Consider the following 21247-nt stretch of genomic DNA (forward strand, 5'->3'; position numbering starts at 1 on the left):
AGAGCAATGCCCTAAAGTTGTAATAAAACCCCTCCTCCCTCAGACATTTCTTTGAATGATACTCCTAGTTGGAGATTCATTTGAGGGAAACAAGCATTCCATCTTCAACTATGCAAATATATTGGGGAATGTTGCTGGAAATTCTTTTTAGTTTATATTTTCCCTCCTAACATGGAGCTTGTACAGAAAAGTGAGAAGGGAGTGGGGAGTGTTTCTAGGAGGAATAGGGATGGAAATGAAAAAGTAATTTTGGAGCATAGGATAATCCTGGAAATAAGACCTTCTCTTAGGTCATCCTAGGGACATAAGGAGCATGAGACCATGGGGGTGTGGGTAGAAGAAAGGAAGGTGGTGTTAAAAACATGCCATAGTTACTTGGAGAAAAAAGTGGTGCCGTGTGCTCAACCCATGTCTTGATAAAGAAAAAGGAATGTTCTTTCTCTGCCTCTTCCTATTGCTTCTCCTCCTCCCTCTGCCCTATGTGGCCCAAGCTAGTGTTAGACTATGTGCTACATAGGTCTGGGAATGAGACATTTGTTTTTAGCCTTTTTCCGTAGGAAGTGTATTCTTGGGCCCAATCAATGGAATTATCAATATATTTTGGGACACACAATTTTTAAGTAGAGAATTGTCTGTATAAGACCTGGTCCCTCTCCTGGAGATGTTCACAGTCACTGGATTTAGGGGATATCCCTTTAATAAGAACTACTAGTAAGTAATCAAATGTCAGATGTAAGGTATTGACTCTAAGTACAATGTGAATTTATCCAAGGGGGAACCTAGAGAGGACTGGTATTCTCCATATAGGACAGTGTGACTAATCTGTTCTAAGAATATGTTTGGATATTAAGAGGAGTAAAGAGAAAATTCTAAGTGCTAATGGAAGTCACATGGACTCAAGGCTTGACATCAGATGCAAGCATGGAGGGGGAAAGCTGCTAGAAGGAATCAGGCTGGTGCAAGCAGTATGGCCCTCTGAGAAGCAGTGGGGAATTGCCTAAGCTAAGGTGAAATGGGGTTTAACATTTCTTGTAAATGTAAGTTCATAAAACATATCACTTGACACTTGCACAATTTTCATGTGACTGAAGGGTTGGAAATGATAAATCTTGACAGCATTTTTCAGTTGAATGATTTTATGTGACAAAAGTTAGATGAGGTGAGGTCTTAAACAGGTGGGAATCCAGATTAAGGAATTTGTACTTGATGAAAAAGTCCATACAGGATGTTATTGAAGCTAGCATGTGGGAAGAGCCAGAAGAGGATCTTAGGTTTCTCAGGGTTACATAAGTTTGAGAGGAACTCTGCTGGAAATTCATGTTCATATAAAGGCTGCTTACCTGTGCAGCCTTCCTAGCAAACCCCCTTTCCAAGGAAACCCCATAGCACCTACTCAGGAATCTAATTCTGTAAAAATTCCCACTCATCCATTGAAAGTTTTAGAGTATTTATTCACTAACCTGATTTTGCAAAATTAGTTTAGTAAATAAGTGCTATAAGGTTTCTAACCTTAGGAAGGCATACCATGCAATGATTTCTCACAATTTTGGTGGAGGGCAGTGAGAACTGCCAGAGATTCAAAAACGTGTGACATTGTCCAGAGTTTGTTCCCATAGAAATGAATGCTTTTTCAGTTCATAACCCCTGTGCCCACCCAGTGAACCCCACTTCCCCAGGAAACCTTATAGCACCAATTTACTAACCTCCTTTGCAAAAGGAGGTTAGTGAATCAATAGTGTAAAACTTCTCTGGGAAAATTTGAAATTAATTAATCTTGCCAGCTTTCTATTTGCATAGGCTTTCTTCCAAGTATAGCTTTTCTCCCCAAGTATAGCTATTTATTGAGATTGTTTTTAAACAATAAAACTTAGAGAACCTGTGTACAAAGAGTTTGAAGAATTTAAATATGTGGGTTTATTATTAACACAGTAGCAAATATATCAACGATACACGCCCCATGAAAAGTGTTTCAAAAAAACACAAATCTGCTCTGAGAAAGGTCTGGGCCCAATAAGGAAGCCCGAAGAGGCATGTTTGCTTGGTGATGTTCAGCAGATAAGCCTGGAAAACCTCGGTGTGATTGTAGGAGGCAGTGTGAGGCTCAACCTAGCCCAGGCCAGCTACCAGGACCTGGCTGCTCTCAACTAACCTCAACACAATGGTGTTCGCACTTTGGAAGGTCTTTCTGATCTTCAACTGCCTTGTAGGTAAGTAAAGGATCTCCAAACCACCAAAGATAATTGGAAATGGAGTTTCCTTTTAAACTGAAATTGCAAATTTTTATATAGAACATTCGCCCCTGCACTTCAAAGGAATTGTGACTAGTAAACTGTGTGAAATAATTTTTTCAAGTCTCCTGCTTAGAAAATATCTTCCATGCTGATCTTATTGTCAGGTGGGCAATGTGTAATATCCTGGTTTCATATGGGCTCTGAATTAAGCTTTTCTCAGAAAAAAATCCCGGTGTCTTTTATAACTTTGTTTGAAAGGGGAACAGATGAGTTTACTCAGAAACTAGTTTGTTTTAAGGATAATTTTTCTGTTTTACTTCAGTATTTCCTTTAATCTTACTGTGACTGACTTGGATTGTTTCAACAGGCAAAGCCTGGATTGACTGGCCTGCCATGCTTACATGTTGGAAAACTGACTTACTGATTTGGTTTACTAGCTAACATTTGTTAGGAAATTGAAGTTTTCCAAGCCTGAGACTGTATTTTGGAAAATATGTGAGTGATTTATCATTGTGCACAATATGGATGTTTTGGAGGATTTGAGCAGAACAAAATCATTTTGAGAGTCAAAAATCCGGATGTTGGTTAGACCCAGGAGATAGCATTAACTCAGAAAATCCCTTGCCTAGTCTTTTCAAAGAATCTGTTTTTGTAATAAGTTAGGGCCGTGGTAGTTACAATAATATTGTTTATCCAAAAAGAGGAATTTTAAGCCTTTGGTCATAATAGGCAGTCATCAAAATGATGCCTATGAAACATGTAAAGCTTTATGAAAATACTCAGGATTAGTATTAAGTGAAAAAAGCAGGATGCAATACATAGGACAATCCCAATTTTATGAAATCATCACACACTTGCATGCGTGTATGTGGGTGCACACACACCTAGAATAAAACTGGAAGATTATATACCAAAATGTTGATAATGATGGTTACTTCTGGGTGATGGGATTATAGATTATTCTTATTTTATTCTGCAGCTTTTCACTATTTTTCTGGGTTTTCTACAGACACACTGTTTTTAAAATTAGAAAAAAATTGTTGTTTTTCAAAACTATATGGTATTTAATAAAAGTTCTTTAAATGTTCATTATTAAATGTCTAAGCATATATGCTGTATAGAGCTTATCATCACCAGAGAGAAATACCTCATTTATCTAGTGTCCGAACCAGGCCTTGGAACTGGTTAAAATTGGCTTTCTCAGTAGCGTGCATCCTGATGAGAACACATGTTGCTGCTTTTTCTTTCCCCCAAGAATATTCATTTTAAACCTTATCTTTAGACTGTGAAAACTTTGTATTAAAAGCTTCCAGTCATTAGTTAGTTGGGTCGACCCCTGAGTCTTTTGCACCAGCCTTCTGAAAACACTCCTTTTGTCAACATCTGCTTCCCTATAGGAGACCTTACACTGGCCTGTACACCCAGTTTCAGAACATTTATATAAGAACATTTTGGTAACAAATTTATATGTACAATACACATTATATATTAGATATATACACATTATGCATTTATTTATAAAAATTGTTTTTCCTGATTAGAAATAATGTATGGTCATTGTAAAAAGTTTGCAAAATATGGAAATGTATGAATAAGAAAATAAAAAGTAACACAGTCTTATCACTCAGAGGACTGGGTGAATTTCTTATTTTTTTATCCTTGGCAAATGTATCTATCACATTGGACTTGCACCTTGTATGCAATGTTTTATCTAAAGGACTTTTAGAACAAAGCCCCATCCAAATGACCAATAAATACTTCAGAACTTTATCTTAAATTTAGATAACTGGTTTTGTTGGTGTGTAATGTATACTATTGTATCTATACAATCTAGCTGGTCCAAATGAAAATGTGGTAGTGTCAGTCTGGCAGATGGAATGGAAATATATAAATGTATCATTGTTTGCTGTGCTGACATATGGAACTTAGGGAAAGCAAGATTTCTGTAACCTATACCAGTATCCAGACATGGCTCTGAAACAACTGATAATATTTTCATTAGTGAGCAATTTGATGCACTCCCTGGACTTGTTTCCTGGTCAGGGAGAATGTCACTTTTTGGTGTCAAGCATGGTGCCTGGCACATAGGAGGCCCTTAGTAAATGTATGTTGAAAGAGTGAATGGCCATTCTAAACCCCATCCAGAAATAATTTTCACATACATATTTAAAATCTATTTAAATAAAGTATGATAGAACTAAGTATGATAGATTTCATTTTAATCAAAATGTTTCTAATGACTTCTTAGGAAATCTTAGGTGAAATTACAATTCAGGAAAACTAATTTTAACTAAAAAAATGTCTTCTACAAAAATTTTATGCATATCATTTTAGGCATTTGTAAAATGCATTAGTCACCTGATGGGAAGAGGCATCAGTGTTGCTTTCACTTTCTGGAAGTATGTGCAATGCTTTTTAAAGTGGCAATATATTTGTAATTTGATTTTGCAATCAAATCCAAAAGTGAATTATCATTTGGTTATATTATTTCCTATCTCATGAATGAAGCAGACATACGTTAACTTTCCAGAAATGGAATTATTTCAAATATATCAGGTTAAATATGGCTATTGGGGACTATTTTTTGCCATGGTATGTTAAGAGAATAAGAATCTACTCCCCTAAGCAAAGTGCCTGGCACATCATAGGCATCAAGTAAATCAATGAACTAATTATTACCAAAACATGATACATATAACATTTTTAAAAATGTTGATTAATATAAGCATATGCACCTTGGATCATATTCCTTTAACAATAAGCACTAATTTTTAAAAGCAGTCACACATTTTTCAATCACATATGTGGTTTTGCTCATTTGTTTTATTTTTTAATTCAACTGGGGCATTGAGAGAAATTGAGTCTTGGGTTTTGTTTAAATCAAGTACTAATCTTTATTTTGCTACTTATTCACAGTCCTGTCAATGTATAGAATTTTCTGACTTTTTTCGTTGAATAATAGTTGAATAATAGTTGAATGGTTGAATAATTCAGTATGAGTTCATCCAAAGGAAGGAAACAATTTCTCCCTCACATGTACATAAGCACCTTCATTTTAAGTCTATATTTGCTCTGCCCACTAGCCACATGTGGAGATATAAATTTAAATTAATTTAAACTTAAATTAATTTAAATTAAATTAAACTAATACTTGAATTCCTCAGTTGCACTAGCCATATTTCAAGTGCTTGATATCCAGGGCAGGGATAGAATATTTCCATCATCACTGAAAGTTCTATTGTATAGTGCTGGGCTGGAGGATGATCTCAGACGTTTAAGTAATGTATACCAATTGAATAATGTGATATTTTTAAAAATTTCATCTGGAAATATATAGCTCTTAGCTCTGAAGTGAATTGTCATTATATTAGGGATAGGCAAATTTCTGAAAACCCACCGTTTTCTCAGAATTTAAGGGCTGATTATTGTGGTGGGTATTGGGAATCTGAGCAATAAAATAGTCTTGAGAGTTTGCTTGTCAATTGTTACCTGTTTATGGGACAATGTCTGGTATTCTTGAAAATATATGTTCTCACTTTAAATTTTGAGATTGCAATACTAATTCCAAGGTGATATTACTGAGCTTTTTTTTTTTATTTTATTTATTTATTTATTTTTTTTTTATTAATTTTTTTATTTTTTATTGACTTTGTAATAATATTACATTAAAAATATGTATGTGAGGTCCCATTCAACCCCACCCCCCCACCCCCCCTCTCCGCCCCCCCAACAACACTCGTTCCCATCATCATGACACATCCATTGGATTTGGTAAGTACATCTTTGGGCACCTCTGCACCTCATATACATTGGTTCACATCATGGCCCATACTCTCCTCTATTCCATCATGTAGGCCCTGTGAGGATTTACAATGTCCGGTGATTACCTCTGAAGCACCATCCAGGGCAGCTCCATGTCCCGAAGACGCCTCCACCTCTCATCTCTTCCTGCCTTTCCCCATACCCTTTGTCCATTATGTCCACTTTTCCCAATCCAATGCCACCTCTTCTATGTGGACACTGGATTGGTTGTGTCCATTGCACCTTTATGTCAAGAGGAGGCTCAGATTCCACCTGGATGCTGGATGCAATCCTCCCATTTTCAGTTGTAATCACTCTAGGCTCCATGGTGTGGTGGTTGTCCTTCTTCACCTCCATCTTAGCTGAGTGTGGTAAGTCCAATAAATCAGATTGTAGGTGCTGGAGTCTGTTGAGGCTCAGGATCTGGCTATCACATTGTCAGTCCAGAGATTCAAATCCCCTAAATATATCTTAAACCCCAACATTAACTGCACCTCCAGCACATTAGCATGAAAGTCTTATGAAGGGAGATCCCATCTGAGTCCAGATTCATCACACATAAACACCATTTCCAAAGAGGGGCCATCTGCCCTGGTAGTTAACCCCATCGGCCATGACCATAACTCCCATGGGTCTCTTTAGCCCTCAAAGGAACCAATATCTGGGGGTTGTATCTGCTTTATCTGTCTCTCTGACTCTGCTCAGTTGTGCATGAGGGCAAACCTTCTGCCAGCCTCCAGACTCTTTTTTAGAAAATTACTGAGCTTTTAAATATTTCAAATTTTATATATATGTGTGTGTGTGTGTATATATATATATATCTTCTATTTTAAAGTGTTGAGAATACTTCACCCAGATCAACAGTTTCCAAATCTTTGCTTTTCATTCACCTTAATTCTGGTTTATGCTACTAATGGCCCCCCACTGTATTGACATAGCAGGCAAGGATCATGTCCGCCTTGTTCATTGTTGTTTCCCCAATACTTAGCACTGTTTCTGACACAAAGTAGGTGCTCAAAAGGTATCTGTTGCTAGGCTTCACAGTCTCTTTCACAGCTCTCCTGGTGTGAGAACTGTCTTCAAGTACTTTGCTGAAAGCAGCCCTCATAAATTCCAACCTTTAGCCAATCCTGTAACAGGTATTGTCAAATAATGTCTCAAACTCTCTGTTGTTTTTAAGGGCAAAGTTTCTGGGAAACATTAAGGGCCACTAAATCCCCATTTCTGTCCTTTTAATGACACTTTCAAGATAGGAGATTCACATTTGAAAGTCATTATTTAAGCACAGCCAGAAATATGACTAACTTTCAGGAGAATTGAGATGGGCCCTCTGAGAGAGGATAAAAACCATTTAGCTTTCTTCAGTGACGTTGTGTTGGAAAGAGTAGCTGCTTTCTGAAGGCCAATCTTCTTTTGGGGAGAGGCATTATGGAAAAGCATGGGGAGGTGAACATTTGGAAGAAGGAAATCGTGTGGAGTTAGAAGGTGCTGTTTTGTGTCTACCCTAAAGTACTTCTCTCAAGACATCTGTTGCCATGTAAATGGCCAGTTTCTGGCAGGGAAACAGCTGGACCCAGTGCCCTGGCTATGACAGAGAACAAGGCTTTCAAATCTATGAAACCAGGGGTAATCAGTATAATGGTTTGTCTTTTTTATTGTTATAAAATATAGGTAACACAATTTACCATTTTAAATTCTAATTGTACAGTTCAGGGACATTAAGTACATTCACGATATTGCATAACCATCATTGTTATTTCCAGAAGGTTTTCATCATCCCAAATGAAAACTCTGTATCAATTCAGCAACAACTCCCCATTCCTCCCCATTCCCCCACTCCTGGCCACTGGTAACTTCTATTCTACTTTCTGTATGAATTGCCTATTTTAAACATTTCACTGGCTTCTCCCACTTAGCATAAAGTGTTCAGGGTTCATCCATACTGTAGCATATATGAGAACATCATTCCTTTTTATGGCTGAATAATATTCTTTTGTATACATCTGTATATGCCACATTCTATTTATCCATTCATCTGTTGGTGGATTCCTGGGTTGTTTCTACCTTTCTGCTATTGTGAATAATGCTGCTTTGAACATTGGTATACAAGTATCTGTTTGGGTCCTGTTTTTCAATTCTTTTGGTTATATACCTAGATGTAGATTTGCTGGGCCATGTGGTAATATGCCAAACTGTTTTCCACAGTGATTGTACCACTTTACATTCTCACCAGCAATCCATGGGGATTCCAATTTCTCCACATCCTCAAGAGCACACTTGATTTTGTTTTTGTTTTTAATTGCCATTCTATTAGGTATGAGGTGATACCTCATTGTGGTTTTGACTTGCATTTCCCTAATCACCAATGATGTTGACCATCTTTTCATGTGCTTATTGACCATTTGTATATTTTCTTTGGAGAAATCAAATCCTTCACTAATTTTTAAATTGGGTTGTTTGTTTTTTTGTTATTGAGTTCCAGGAGTTCTTTATATGTTCTGGATATTAAACACTTATCAGAAATATGATTTGGAAAAATGTTATCCCATTCTGTGGGTTGTCTTCACTCTCTTGATATTGTAGTTTGATATGCAAAAGCTTTTAATTTTGATGAAATCTAATTCATCTATTTTTTCTTTTGTTGCCTATAATTTTTGTCATATTTTAAAAACCATCACCACATCCAAGATCATGAAGATTTCCCTCTCTATTTTCTTCTGAAAATTTAATCATTTCAGCTCTTAAATTTAGGTCTTTGATCCATTTTGAGTTAATTTTTTTATATATTGTGAGGAAGGGGTCCAACTTCATTATTTAGCATGTCAATATCCAATATTCCCAGCACCATGTGTTGAAAAGACTTAGTTTCCCCATTGAAGAGTCTTGGCAGCCCTTTCAAAAATCAACTGACCATAATATATAAAGGTTTGTTTGTAAGCACTCTGCTGGTCTATGTGTCTATCCTTATTCCAGTACTACACTGTTTCAAGTACTTTAGTTTTGTAGTAAGTTTTAAATATGTGAGTCATCCAATTTTGGTTTTTCTTTCTCAAAATTGTAGTGGCTATTTGGGGTCCCTTAAAATTCCATATGAATTTGGGAATACGTTTATCAATGTCTGCAAAAAAAAACCATTGTGATTTTGGTAAGGGTTGCATTGAATCTACAGATTGCATTGGGTGATATTATCGTCTTAATAATATCAAGTCTTCAAATCCATGAAAAAAGGATGTCTTTCCATTAATTTAGGTCTTCTTTAATTTCTTTGAGTAATGTTTTGTAATTTCAAATGTACAAGCTTTTCACTTCCTTAGTTACATTTTTTCCCCTGAGTATTTTATTCTTTTTGATGTTATTGGAAATGGAATAGTTTTCTTAATTTCCTTTTTGCATTGTTCATTGGTAGTGTATAGAGATAAACTGATTTTTGCATGTTGATTTTGTATCCTACAACTTTACTGAATTCATTTGCTCAAACAATTTTTTTTTTATGAATTCTTAGGGCTTTTTTCCCCCTATGAGATCACATCATCTGTAAACAGAGAATTTTTGCTTCCTTCTTTCCAAATTGGATGCCTTTTATTTCTTTGCCTTTCCTAATTGTTCTGGCTAGATCTCCCAGTACTATGCTGAATAGAAGTAGTGAAAGTGTACATCCTGGTCTTGTGCCTAATCTTCAGTGAAAAGCTTGTCTTTCACCATTAAGTGTGATATTAGCTGTAGGTTTTTGGAGATGCCCTTTATCATACTGAGGAAGTTTCTTTTTTATTTCCAGTATACTGAGTGTTTTTTATCATGAGAGGATGTTGGCTTTTGTCAAATGCTTTTTCTCTGTCAATTGAGATGATTGTGTGGGTTTTTCCTTCATTTTATTAATGTAGTGTATTACATTGATTTATTTCCATATGTTGAACAACACTTGCATTCAGGGATAAATCCCACTTGGTCAGACTGTATTATGCTTTTAGTATGATGCTTTTAATAGGATGTTGGAGATTTTTGCATCTATATTAATAAGAGATATTGCCCTGTAGTTTTTTTTCTTGTGATATCTTTGTCTGGCTTTGTTATCAGGGAAGTCCTTGCTTCATAGAATGAGTTAAAAAGTGTTGGCTCCACCTCAAATTTTGGAAGAGTTAGAGAAGGATTGATTGGTAGTAAATCTTTAAATGTTTGGTAGAACTCACCTACAAGGCCATCTTGTCCTGGGCTTTTCTTTGATGGGAGATTTTTTACTACTGATTTGGGGTTTAGTTTACTCTTTTTCTAGTTCCTTAAGGTACATAGTCAGGTTATTGATTTGAGATCTTTCTTCTTTTTTTAATATAGATATTTACAGCTATAGATTTCCCTCATAGCACTGCTTTTGCTGCATCCCATAAGTTTTGTTATATTCTGTTTTTGTTTTCATTTGTATCAAGGAATTTTCTAATTTCCCTTGTGATTTTTTGTCTTTGACCCATTGGTTATTTAGGAGTGCATTTGTTAAATTTCCACATGTTTATGTATTCTCCAGTTTTCCTTCTGATATTATTCCTAATTTCATTCCATTGTTATCAGAAAAGATACTTCATATGATTTCAGTATTTTAAAATTTATTAAGGCTTGTTCTGTCTTACCATATGGCTCTACCCTGAAAAATGTTCCATGTCTCTTGAAAAGAATGTGTATCCTGTTGTTGTGTGAAACATTTAGAATATGTCTGTTAGGTCTAATTGATTTATAGCATTGTTTAAATCCTCTATTTCTTTATTAATCTTTTGTTTATATGTTCCATCCATTATTTATAGTGGGATATTGAAGTCTCTAACTATTATTATAAAACCGTCAATTTCTCCCTTCAATTCTGTCCAGTTTTGCTTCATACATTTTGAGATCCTATTGTTACATGAATATATCTTTATAATTATGATATCTTCTTGATGAATTGAATCTTTCATCAATATAGAATGTCTTTTGTCTTTTGCAACCTTTTTTGGCTTAAAGTCTATTTTGTCTGGCAATAATAAAGCCATGCCAGCTCTACTTTGATTACTATTTGCGTGGAATACATCCTTTTGCTTTCAACCTCTTTGTGTCATTGTAACTAAAATATTTTGGGGACAGCATATAGAGAGATGATTTTTTTAATCCATTCTGCCAATCTCTGCATTTTAAAGCACTTCTCTCAATTCATCAAGGCATCATTTGTTATAAACAGCTAATTTCTGACAGTGAAGCGACTGAATCAAATGGCCTGGACCGTGACAGAGAACACAGTTTTTCAATATTGGAAACCAGGGGTAATCAGTATAATGGTTTGCTTTTTCTATCAATTTTTCTAAATGTTAATTAATCTAATAAGTTCCTTTTGCCTGACTGATATCATTAAGTAAGAAAAATAAGAAATAAGAGAGGTATTTACATATGCAAAATTGGGAAGGGGGACAGGAATTCTTCTTTCTGTATGATGCCCTGTAATTCTCAAATGATCTCTGAATCCTAATCCCATCCCTGCCCCAATCTGTAACCCTGATGGGAGCTAAGGCTCTCACTCTACCCTCCCTGCACCATAGAGAGCATCTCTTATACCTGACACTGTCTTCCAATACTTAGTAGATCAGTCCTATGTCCCATCATGGAGAGGTTTTAAACTACCTAACTTTGTAATGGGTAATAACCAGAGCCAGTGTGCCTCTATACTGTTAACCAGCTCTTTGAAAAAATGTTTCTATAGTACTGAGAAATTCAGATGCACTGGGGGTAGGGGCTCTTTGGTAGTCTTCTAAATCATATTGACAGCTAACCATCTAGCCCTTTTGGAAGGCCAGCAGTTCTCAAACTTTTCAGACTTCCGGTCTTTCTATGCTCTTAAAAATTGTAGGGGCATTCTGGTCCGGAGAAGATGGCATAGACCCATTTCTCCCTGCTTCTCCCTGCTAAGCACAGTCATAAACTCTGGAAATAATGCAAGAGACAACCAAGGAAGAACTCTGAAAGATGACGAGAGAAAGGCAAACTGAGTGAAAATAAAAATACAACATATAAAAAATGTGACATGTAGCTAATGCAGTGCTGAGAGAGCAAGTTATAGCACTAAATTTGTACATTAGAAATGAAGAAAAGTCTCAAGTCAATAATCTAAGTTCCTACATCAAGTAATTAGAAAAAGAAGAGCAAAGTAAGCCCAGAATAAGCAGAAGGAAGGGCATAATAATGATAAGAGCTAAAATTAGTAGAATTGAAATTTGGAAAAGCATAGAGAAAAATTAATAAATACAAATTTATTTCTTTTTATAAAATTAGTAAAATTGTTAAACCTGTAGCAAGACTGACAAAAATAAAAAGATATGACACAGGTAATTAATTTACAGAAATGAAATATGTGGTATCACTACAGATATTGCAGCCATTAAAAAGATAATAAGGAAATACTACAAACAACTGTACACTCATCTATTTGGCAACTTAGAAGAAATGGACCAATTCCTCAAAAATATCTAACTATCAAACTCACTAAAGAAATTGAATTCATGATGGTCAACCACCACACCAGGGGATCAAGAGTGCCTACAACTGTAAGCAAAGGAATTGCATCCATCATCCATACGGAATTTAAGCCCCTTCTTGATCTAGAGGTGGAGAGGACATCACAATCCCAGAGTCCACAGAATGAAGGAATAGAATATGGACTAGAGTGGACTTACTGATATTCTACTATAAAACTATTGTGATGAATAATAGAAGAAATTTTAGCATCAAGGTGGAGAAATTGGCCACAGTAGTTGCTGAGGGCAGGGAGAGGGTAGAAGAGATGTGATGTGGGGACATTTTTGGGATTTTGAGTTGCCTTAATGATATTACAGGGTAGATGCTGGACTTTATATATCCTGCCATAACCCACTGAATGTACTGGGGGAGAGTGCAAACTACAGGGTAAACTATTATCTGTGTAGTGCAACAGTACCCCAAAATGTTTTCACTGAGTGCAATGAGGGTCCCACAAGCAAGAGTGAGGTTGTTGGAGTTGGAAGAGTGGAGGGGGTGGTGGTGGAAGGTATACCGGAACCTCTTATATTTTTTAGTGTAACATTTTTTTTGTGATGTATATATCTTCGAAAAAATACCATTTACAAAAATGATGTGGTGGGGAGAGGGGAGTAGGCTATATGGGAACCTCTTATGTTTTTTTTTAATGTTTTTTAATGTAACATTCCTTGTGATCTATTAATTTAAAAAATTTAAATAAAAGCCTTCTAGAGGGCAAAGCATGGTAAAAAAATTACTTGTTTTCTTAAATAATAAATACTTAAAGAATAAAAATATATAAATAAATATGGTCATTACCATAAAAAAAAGAAATTGAATTCATAATTTAAAAATCTCCTGAAAAAGAAACATCCAAACCGAGATAATTTTACTGTATAATTCTGCCAAACACTTAGAGATGAATTAACATCAATTTTATACAATCTATTCCAAAAAATAGAAGAGGAGGGAGAATTTACAACTCCCTGATGCCAGTCCTACCCTGATACCAAAACCAGACAAATGTATACAAAAATAGAAAATTTACAGACCAATATCTCTCATGAACTTGAACACAGAATTCTCAAAAACTGCTAGCAAATTGAATCCAACTATCTATATAATGTGAGAGAGAGGTGCATGTGATTATAAAAGAGCAATATGAGGGATATTTGTGGTTATGAAACTATTCAGTACCTTGGCTGTTGTGATGATTACCTGAATCTACACTTCATTATATTATAGAACAAAATACACACACAAATGAGTACATGTAAAACTGGGAAAATCTGAACAGTATCAGTGGATTGTATGAATGTTAATGTCCTGATTGTGATATTATACATATAGTTTTACCAAATGTTTTCTTTGGAAGGAAGTGGGTAAAGTGCATATGGGATTTCTCTGTTTGTTTTATTTCTTAGAACTGCATGTCAACCTATAATTATCTCAATAACATTTTTCATTAAAAATTATTGAGAATCCCATACAGTTTTTGCTATGTGGGTTATTTTTATCTACACTTACCATATAGAAATTAAAACAAAAAATACACAAGCATGCATTCCATTAGCTTGCAGAGCAATGACATCATTACCTGTTATATAGGCAAAACTCCATTGGAAAACTCCACTGTATATTCATGAGGGTGAAAAAGAAAAATAACATCTCAGTATTATTATGAATATACTTTGATTTTGAAGCCACCCAAAATGGATAGGGTGGCCAACTCGTGTTGGTTTTCCCAGGATATTTCTGTTTTCTGCACTGAATATTCTAATAAAACTGGCATGGTTTGTCTGAGAAGTTCCAGGTTTTAAAATTGATATTCCAATGTCCCATGAACCCCCCCAGTCCTGGACAAACTGAAATGGTTGTTTACCAGGGACTTGGATCTTTTTGGGTCCCAGAACAACACTTTAAAAACAGGATTCAAGTATCTTCACACTGTAATTTTTTAGGACTTCTCCTATCCCCACCCCAGTTGCTTGCTCAGCTTTCCTCTATGGTTCATCATACCTTCTCATCCTCCTTTTGGATTCCTCAAATGAGATGTCATTGAAAATTCTTTGTAATGGAAAAGTGTCATCAAAATGTGACTGTATACCAATGTCTTTTTGATGCTTCTCTTTTTAGGTCAGGTTAGTGTGGTGCAAGTGACCATCCCAGATAGTTTTGTGAATGTGACTATTGGATCTGATGTCACTCTCATCTGTACCTACACCACCACTGTGGCCTCCCAGGACAAGCTTGTCATCCAGTGGTCTTTCTATCCCAAAAAGGAGTTGGAGCCAATATCCGTAAGGACTCTTTCTAAACTGTTACCCTTTGGTAGTTCTGACTAAAAACTGTTGGGTTTGGTGTCTGAAGAAGCAGTAAACCAGGGATGATAGTGGGATAACATCAGATACAGAGGAGCTGAAAACAGCTGGTTAGGGAAGACCTTTGCCCTCTCTTCATCTTTCATTTTAACCCATTATCTCAGTTCTGTGTTGGTCAACATCAAGTATGTCATGCATTCTAGAGTAGACAGGAATAACCATTCTCATAGGTGAAATGATCAATGGTTATTAAATGTCTTCCCTCCCCCAAATATCTCCCAGACTATTATTTCCAGAAGAACCTGGTTGAAATGCATGTCCTAGTTGATCTTGCAGGTCTATGTCACAGGTATTATCAAGAGGCTGCCTGTCAAGTGAGCTAGCTCTTTGTGTCAGACTGAGTCCTGGCAGAATGAGACTCCCAGATGGGAGGAATAGGGCCTTAGTAGTGACAAACCCTGGGTAATCAAGGATAGCATGAGACTAGTGGATAGAAGATGGGGTGAGTAGGCATAGGGTTGGGGGAGGAGGAGGTTACCAGAGGAGAGTGGACGAAAGTCAAAGGAGGATAACGATTCCCCCTGCAAGCTGCCTACTTCCAAGGTTTCTCTCACCTGGCCTTGAGAGTAATTCCTTCTTTAAATTAGCCCAAGGACTAAAATTGTATAGTCAGAAGTGTGTGTGTGTGTGTGTGCATGTGTGTGAAAACATATATGCATGCATGCCTGCTCTCATCTTTGAGAGTAAAAGTATATAGATTTCTTCAAGTTCTCAAAAGAATCCATGATGCAGATCAGTGAGTTCAGAGAAAAGACATATAAATGTTGGCTTGGAATAGTTGGATGTAGTTTAATTGGGTCTTAAAGGATAAGAAGGGTTTCGATTAGTAAAAAGATAGAGGGTGAGTGAGTTGAGTGGGCTGGGGCAGACTCAGGAGCAGAGTGGAAAAGGAGGGTATTGGCTTGGAGGAGTCACTCTTTGATCAGCATTGCTTCAGCTATCATTGGTCCTCTGGGGGTGCTGAGTTCTCTGTTGGTCAGAGGTTCTAAAAAGGAAGCATTATGAAGAAGAAGATTCCATCAGTGCTACCACTAGTCAAAGTTAAACATTTTTGGTAAGTACTAATTACCTTATACAAATATCTCTTTAAAGTATGGTAGATCAGTAATACTTCCTTACATTTCTCATGGGGAATCAACTGGCAAAATAAGTGTGAAAACACTTAGAAAAATGTAAAAGCCTGTGAGTTTTCTCCCTTGTAAATACCATTATTATCATCATCATCATTATCATTAGATGCAGCAGCAGCAGTAATTCTACATATATCCATCACTGAAAATGTCCTAGCCCAAGATCTTGCATGTTGGCGTCAACAAAGAAATCAGCCCTTTACTTTGCATGTTGCTTTCAGATGGTGGATGGCAATAATCACATGACCTTTCTTCTTTTTCATTTCAATTTCCTGTCAGTCTTTCCGCACACTCTGTCCGTAATCTTGTAGTCCTTCTCATTTTGCCAGTAGGGGCTGATTTTAGTGAGGACTTACCAATATACTTTAAACATTTTTTATGCTTGGCACTAAAGTCAAGATATCCTTAACTGACTGGAGGGAAGGCAAGTTCATGTTCAAAAACACAAATTCTTTTCTGACATTGGAATGAGCAAGGCCACCTCTTGGTTGTACCATGTAATTGGTGCGCAACTGAGAGCTGGAGGGCTGAAGCATCATGTGACCAGCAATGTGCTTTTTCTAGACCTGAAGATGAAACAGAAGATGGTGTAGGTGATTGAACTGAGTATGGCTTGAGTTCAGGACATCTCTTAGAAGCACTTTTAAAAGAAGATCTATTAACACTTTTTATTGAGCAGTTTATTTACTTATGATTTGCCTTATTCTCCAAAATGTCAGGTATATGTCAAGCAAATAATTTAAAGGTATATGCTCTTTTGGGATGTCCACATCAAAGAAATTCTTCTTCACTGAGCCACTGGATCAGTGAGAGCTTGCTTCTTCATCTTAAAACATTCCAGATGCTCTTCCAATTCCATGAGATATGTGTGTATTGGCTGAGTGGAGGAACAGGTGGAATAAGGCCAACTCTAGGCTTGGAGACAGTGAATACCATCCCTGATAAAGGCAAGCTTTCTCTTCCTCCTCTTCTCCAGTCTTGCTTCAGCTTGCTCCAGCCAGATTTCCATTTCAGCTCTTTATGTCTCTATTGCAAGAGAACTGGAACACCTTCCTTTTCTCCCAATACACCACAGGCGTGTGTTTCCTTCTTATTTGTCACAAGAGTAGTTTTGGGAGCCCTAGTGGAAACCTCCTGATGGATATCAGTTCTGCTCCCTACCCTGACCTCCCTGGGTGACCTTAGACATGTCACTTGACCTTTCAGAGGTTCAGTTTTCCCATCTGTAAAATGGGCCTATTTACTTACTCCATAGGTTTACTGTGAAGATTAAATGAGATGATGCTTATGAAGCACTTAGAAGCCTTCCATATAGTAAGCATATAATGAATGTGCGTTATTATTATTAGCATCACTATTCACAAAATGGCAAATTTTTACAATCCCTGTCCCAGCTGTATTAGTCAGCTGAAGGGGTGCTTATGCAAAGTACCAGAAATCTGTTGGCTTTTATATAGGGTATTTATTTGGGGTAAAATCTTCCAGTTAAAAGGTCTTAAAGAGTAAAACTCAAGGCTGCTTTCTCAACAAAATCTGTTGCCACATGTTGAGCAAGATGGCAGGCAATCTTTGCCTGGTCTCTCCTTCCTTCTCCCTCTTAAGGCTCCATGGGTCCACCTTCTTCTGATCTCAGCTGTAGGCTGGCATAGGGCTCATCTCTCTGCGCTTCCTATATCAGTCTGGCATCTATGGAGTTCTCTCTCTTCCCATGTATCTTCTTTTGTGTGTCTTCTTGAGTGAGCGTCAGTTCATACCGGCCCACCAAGGGGGTGGGGACTTAATCTGAGTCACGTTACTGATGTGGTTGGACCAAAGCTCTAATCTTAATATGTCAGCTGAATCTAATGCATTCAAAGTATATTGCACCCAGAAGAACAGACCAGTTTACAAACATAATCTTTTTCTTTTTGTGGATTCATAAATAATATCCAGCTGCCACACCAACCATACCCTGGGGTACTAAAGGGACTGAGTCATGGGCACTGGAGAACCTAGCCCAACAGATACACTTAATATAGCTGAACAGCTAAGAGAGGGCTCTTGGGAGGCACCCCAGCTCAGGATTGGCTTTCTGTTCTCTTCCCCTCATGATCCATCCAGCTTTGATGGCTCTACCAATTCTATTGCCTGCCAGGTGCCTGTGGCTAAAGTGAGGTCTCAGTTCCATTCTCTGCCTTCTCCTCATCCCATGTGGAGCCCCTGAACAGAGAACCTGCTCAACCAAGGGGTCAGAGACATCCTCTGTTGAGATGGCAATTTCCAAAATGGTATTTGACTCTATTCCAACTTTGTTTCTTGTTTGAGCTCTTCCATGCATTCAAAATTCTGTAAAGCATCCAATACATTAATCTAGAGGCTGCTGGTAGGACATTCTGGGAATAATAGAAGGAGACTGCTGTGCTATTAGGCAAATCTATGATTTATGGGAGTAAGGTGTTGCCAGACTGACCACTAAGTAATTTGATTCAACCCCTGGGTTGATGTAGCAATCTACCATATAGCATTCAGCTCTCAGATCCACCCATTTCTGCTCAAACACAGCACAGACCGTGCCTCAATACTGAGGGTATGGAGGAAAAGGCAGTCAGTCAGTGTCTAAAAATGGCGCATGCAAGAGACGCTCGGGGAAGATGTAGCTGGACCTCTCAGGTAAGAAACACCTATTGGTGTATTACTGGACCCCTTCATTGTTTGGGGTCTCTAAAGCAATGGAACCAGCTTTGGTGGTGGGTTGGGAGGGTATGAGTTTGGTAACCATCTAAATCAGGACAAGCCCCTGGCGAAACTGGAGCAGTTGTGAGTTTGCCTTCTCATACACGTCTGAAAATCTTTTCAGCCTTCTCCAAATGATTCAGGCCCTAGTGTTGCCCTGAGAAGGTCAGTGGCCAGCTCTTGCCATAGTCCCATCTTCTTTTTCTCCCCAAAATCATTGTGTTAAAAAAGCAGGTGTGGTTGACTCCAAAGCCTGGTATTTCTCAGTATCTGAGGGAGGAGATTATCTTTTATTGACTATCCCAGTCAAGAGGCTCCTTTGGTGAATGGGGACAGCAGAAATATTGCACAAGTCTTATGGCCAAGAGGGCCAGGATATTCATTTGCATGGTCCTCCACCCCAGGAAGCCCTCATCCCAGAAAACACGGACAAGTTCAGATAGTCAGTCCCTCAGCAGGGACTCTCAGCTGAAAACAGACAGGCTAGCATGTAAGTTTTGGATGGTCACACCAATGGACTTCTCTTCCACTCAGCCTGTCACTGGTAAAACTACAGAGACCTCACCTGCTCATGAACAGAACAGGCATTGGCCCTACTTAGCATGGGTATTTTGTAATACTTAACACTTCTAGAATATCCATAGTGGAAGAAACCATTTGACATCTTCATCTCCTCAACACACACATAGTTTGGACAAGTTTCCTAGTACACAGTGACCTCATGTTTCCTGGCTGCCCAGGACAGATGCAAACAACAAAGAATTGTCTGCCAAAATGCCAGTATCACTGCATTGAGAAACATTTCAACATCTTTCCTTCCCACACCACTCCCATCAACTTTAAGACTGTGTCACATTCCCTCAGGCTTCTACTCTTGCTAAATGTGATAAATTAACCTCATACTAAGATGTTAGAGAATAGTGATGGCTTATTTTGTTCAATTCCAAAGAAATGCATTTAAGCAGGGTCTTTCTCTGCTTTCACCCAAAAGCAGCAACTCAAATGGTGACTATCTTAGGCCAATGGCAGGCTAGTAAGAGAGTAGTTTGGGGGCAGAAAAGTCTTTATTTTTGCTGCTCTATTCCTTTCATGTACAATCTCATCCCCCCTCATTCAGTCCAGAGAAAAGTCTGGGCTGCAGACCTTTGCCTGCACTTTCATCCCCTTCCACACACATGGCTAACCCCTTCATGAGTGGTACACAAGAAAGCAAGAAGATGGAAGGGAAAGAATGGATAGTTTTATGTGGTTTTCCATGCCCTCCATACTCCCAGAGGAACAAAGAAAAGCAGCTCTGAAGAATGAAGGCATTTAGTTATGTCAACTCAGACTCAAACAGAAAGCAGACTGAATTCTTTCAATCCTTCTTGTTCATACTCCAACCCTCTAGTTAGAGAGCAATGTCACAAAGCTAAGGAGAAAATATTTTAGGGCAAATCTGGCTCCTAGCTGCATGACCTCATGGAATTAGAAAGTGGCACAGTATGAGGGGAAAGGCTGCTATGCACAGAATTGAGGGGCCTGCAGCTACAACTGGCAGACATTGAGGACCTCAAGTGGTAGACATGTCATCATGGCAATGAATAGCAGCAACTGGCAAGAGAAGGGGTGGGCTTAAGTAGAGGATGGAATGGCTGCAAAGGAGGTAAGTCATCATGGAATAGTGATAACTTCAGGTATTCAGCGGAAATCAGGAGGTCTGGATTTTAGGTCTGACTGTAAATTCATTGTATGACCTTGGAAAAATCACGTCCTTTATTGGGACCTCAATGTCCTTTTCTATAGTAGAATAAGTTAATCAGACGTTATAAACTGAAGGCCCTTATGCCAGATTTAGCCTGTGAATATGTTTGGATTGGCCATCCCAGTGTTTTTTGTTTGTTCTAATAGTTTCAATGCCTTGTTTGCATTGGCCCTCCAGTTCACCACAGTTTCCACAATCCCCTATGATCTCACTACTACCTGCCAGCCCCTCCCAGCTTTTTCCCATATTTCCAATATCCATTTGGCTTCTGAAGACTCTTTTTTTGGGGGGGATCTTTTTTATTTTATTTTTTAATTATCTTTTTTAAAAGTTAGTAGATCACACAAAATGTTACATTAAAAAACATAAGAGGTTCCCACATACCCCATTCCCCACACCCCACCCCATCAATTTTTTCAATTGTTTTCTTTTGAAGATACATAGATCACAAAAAATGTCACATTAAAAAAAATATAAGAGGTTCCCATATACCCCCCAACCCCCTCACCCCACTTCTCCCAAATCAACAACCTTTTTCATCACTGTGGCACATTCGATGCCTGCGTGGGTGAAATCTATGGTAAGCTGGAGGTAAGTATTTGCACAGGGAAGAGATAAGATGGGGGCATAGGGATACCTTTGGGTGGGGCTTTGCAAGTTTGAGGGGGGCTAGGGATGGGAGGATGGGTCAGATGGCCCAAGGAATTTTGGGGGGAGGGCTGGGGGGAAGAGTTGAACATG

At 37.8% G+C, this 21247-nt stretch overlaps 1 protein-coding gene across 4 annotated transcripts in view; it reads left to right on the forward strand.

Annotated features, from left to right (window-relative positions):
• The first annotated feature begins 2021 nt into the window (after window positions 1-2021).
• VSIG1 (V-set and immunoglobulin domain containing 1) overlaps window positions 2022-21247 on the forward strand; it is a 39092-nt gene continuing 19866 nt past the window's right edge. For 2 of the 4 annotated variants that reach the window (XM_058291071.2, XM_058291072.2), the window contains exons 1-3: window positions 2022-2207; window positions 14676-14839; window positions 18592-18699. In XM_058291071.2, coding sequence (XP_058147054.1) covers window positions 2159-2207; window positions 14676-14839; window positions 18592-18699 — 321 coding nt within the window. In that variant the 5' untranslated portion in view covers window positions 2022-2158. The remainder of the gene's footprint in view (window positions 2208-14675; window positions 14840-18591; window positions 18700-21247) is intronic. The other 2 variants (XM_004466340.5, XM_012528211.4) reach the window with 1 other exon arrangement.

The sequence above is a fragment of the Dasypus novemcinctus genome, chromosome X, assembly GCF_030445035.2.
Source record: "Dasypus novemcinctus isolate mDasNov1 chromosome X, mDasNov1.1.hap2, whole genome shotgun sequence".
NCBI classification, from domain to species: Eukaryota; Metazoa; Chordata; class Mammalia; order Cingulata; family Dasypodidae; genus Dasypus; species Dasypus novemcinctus.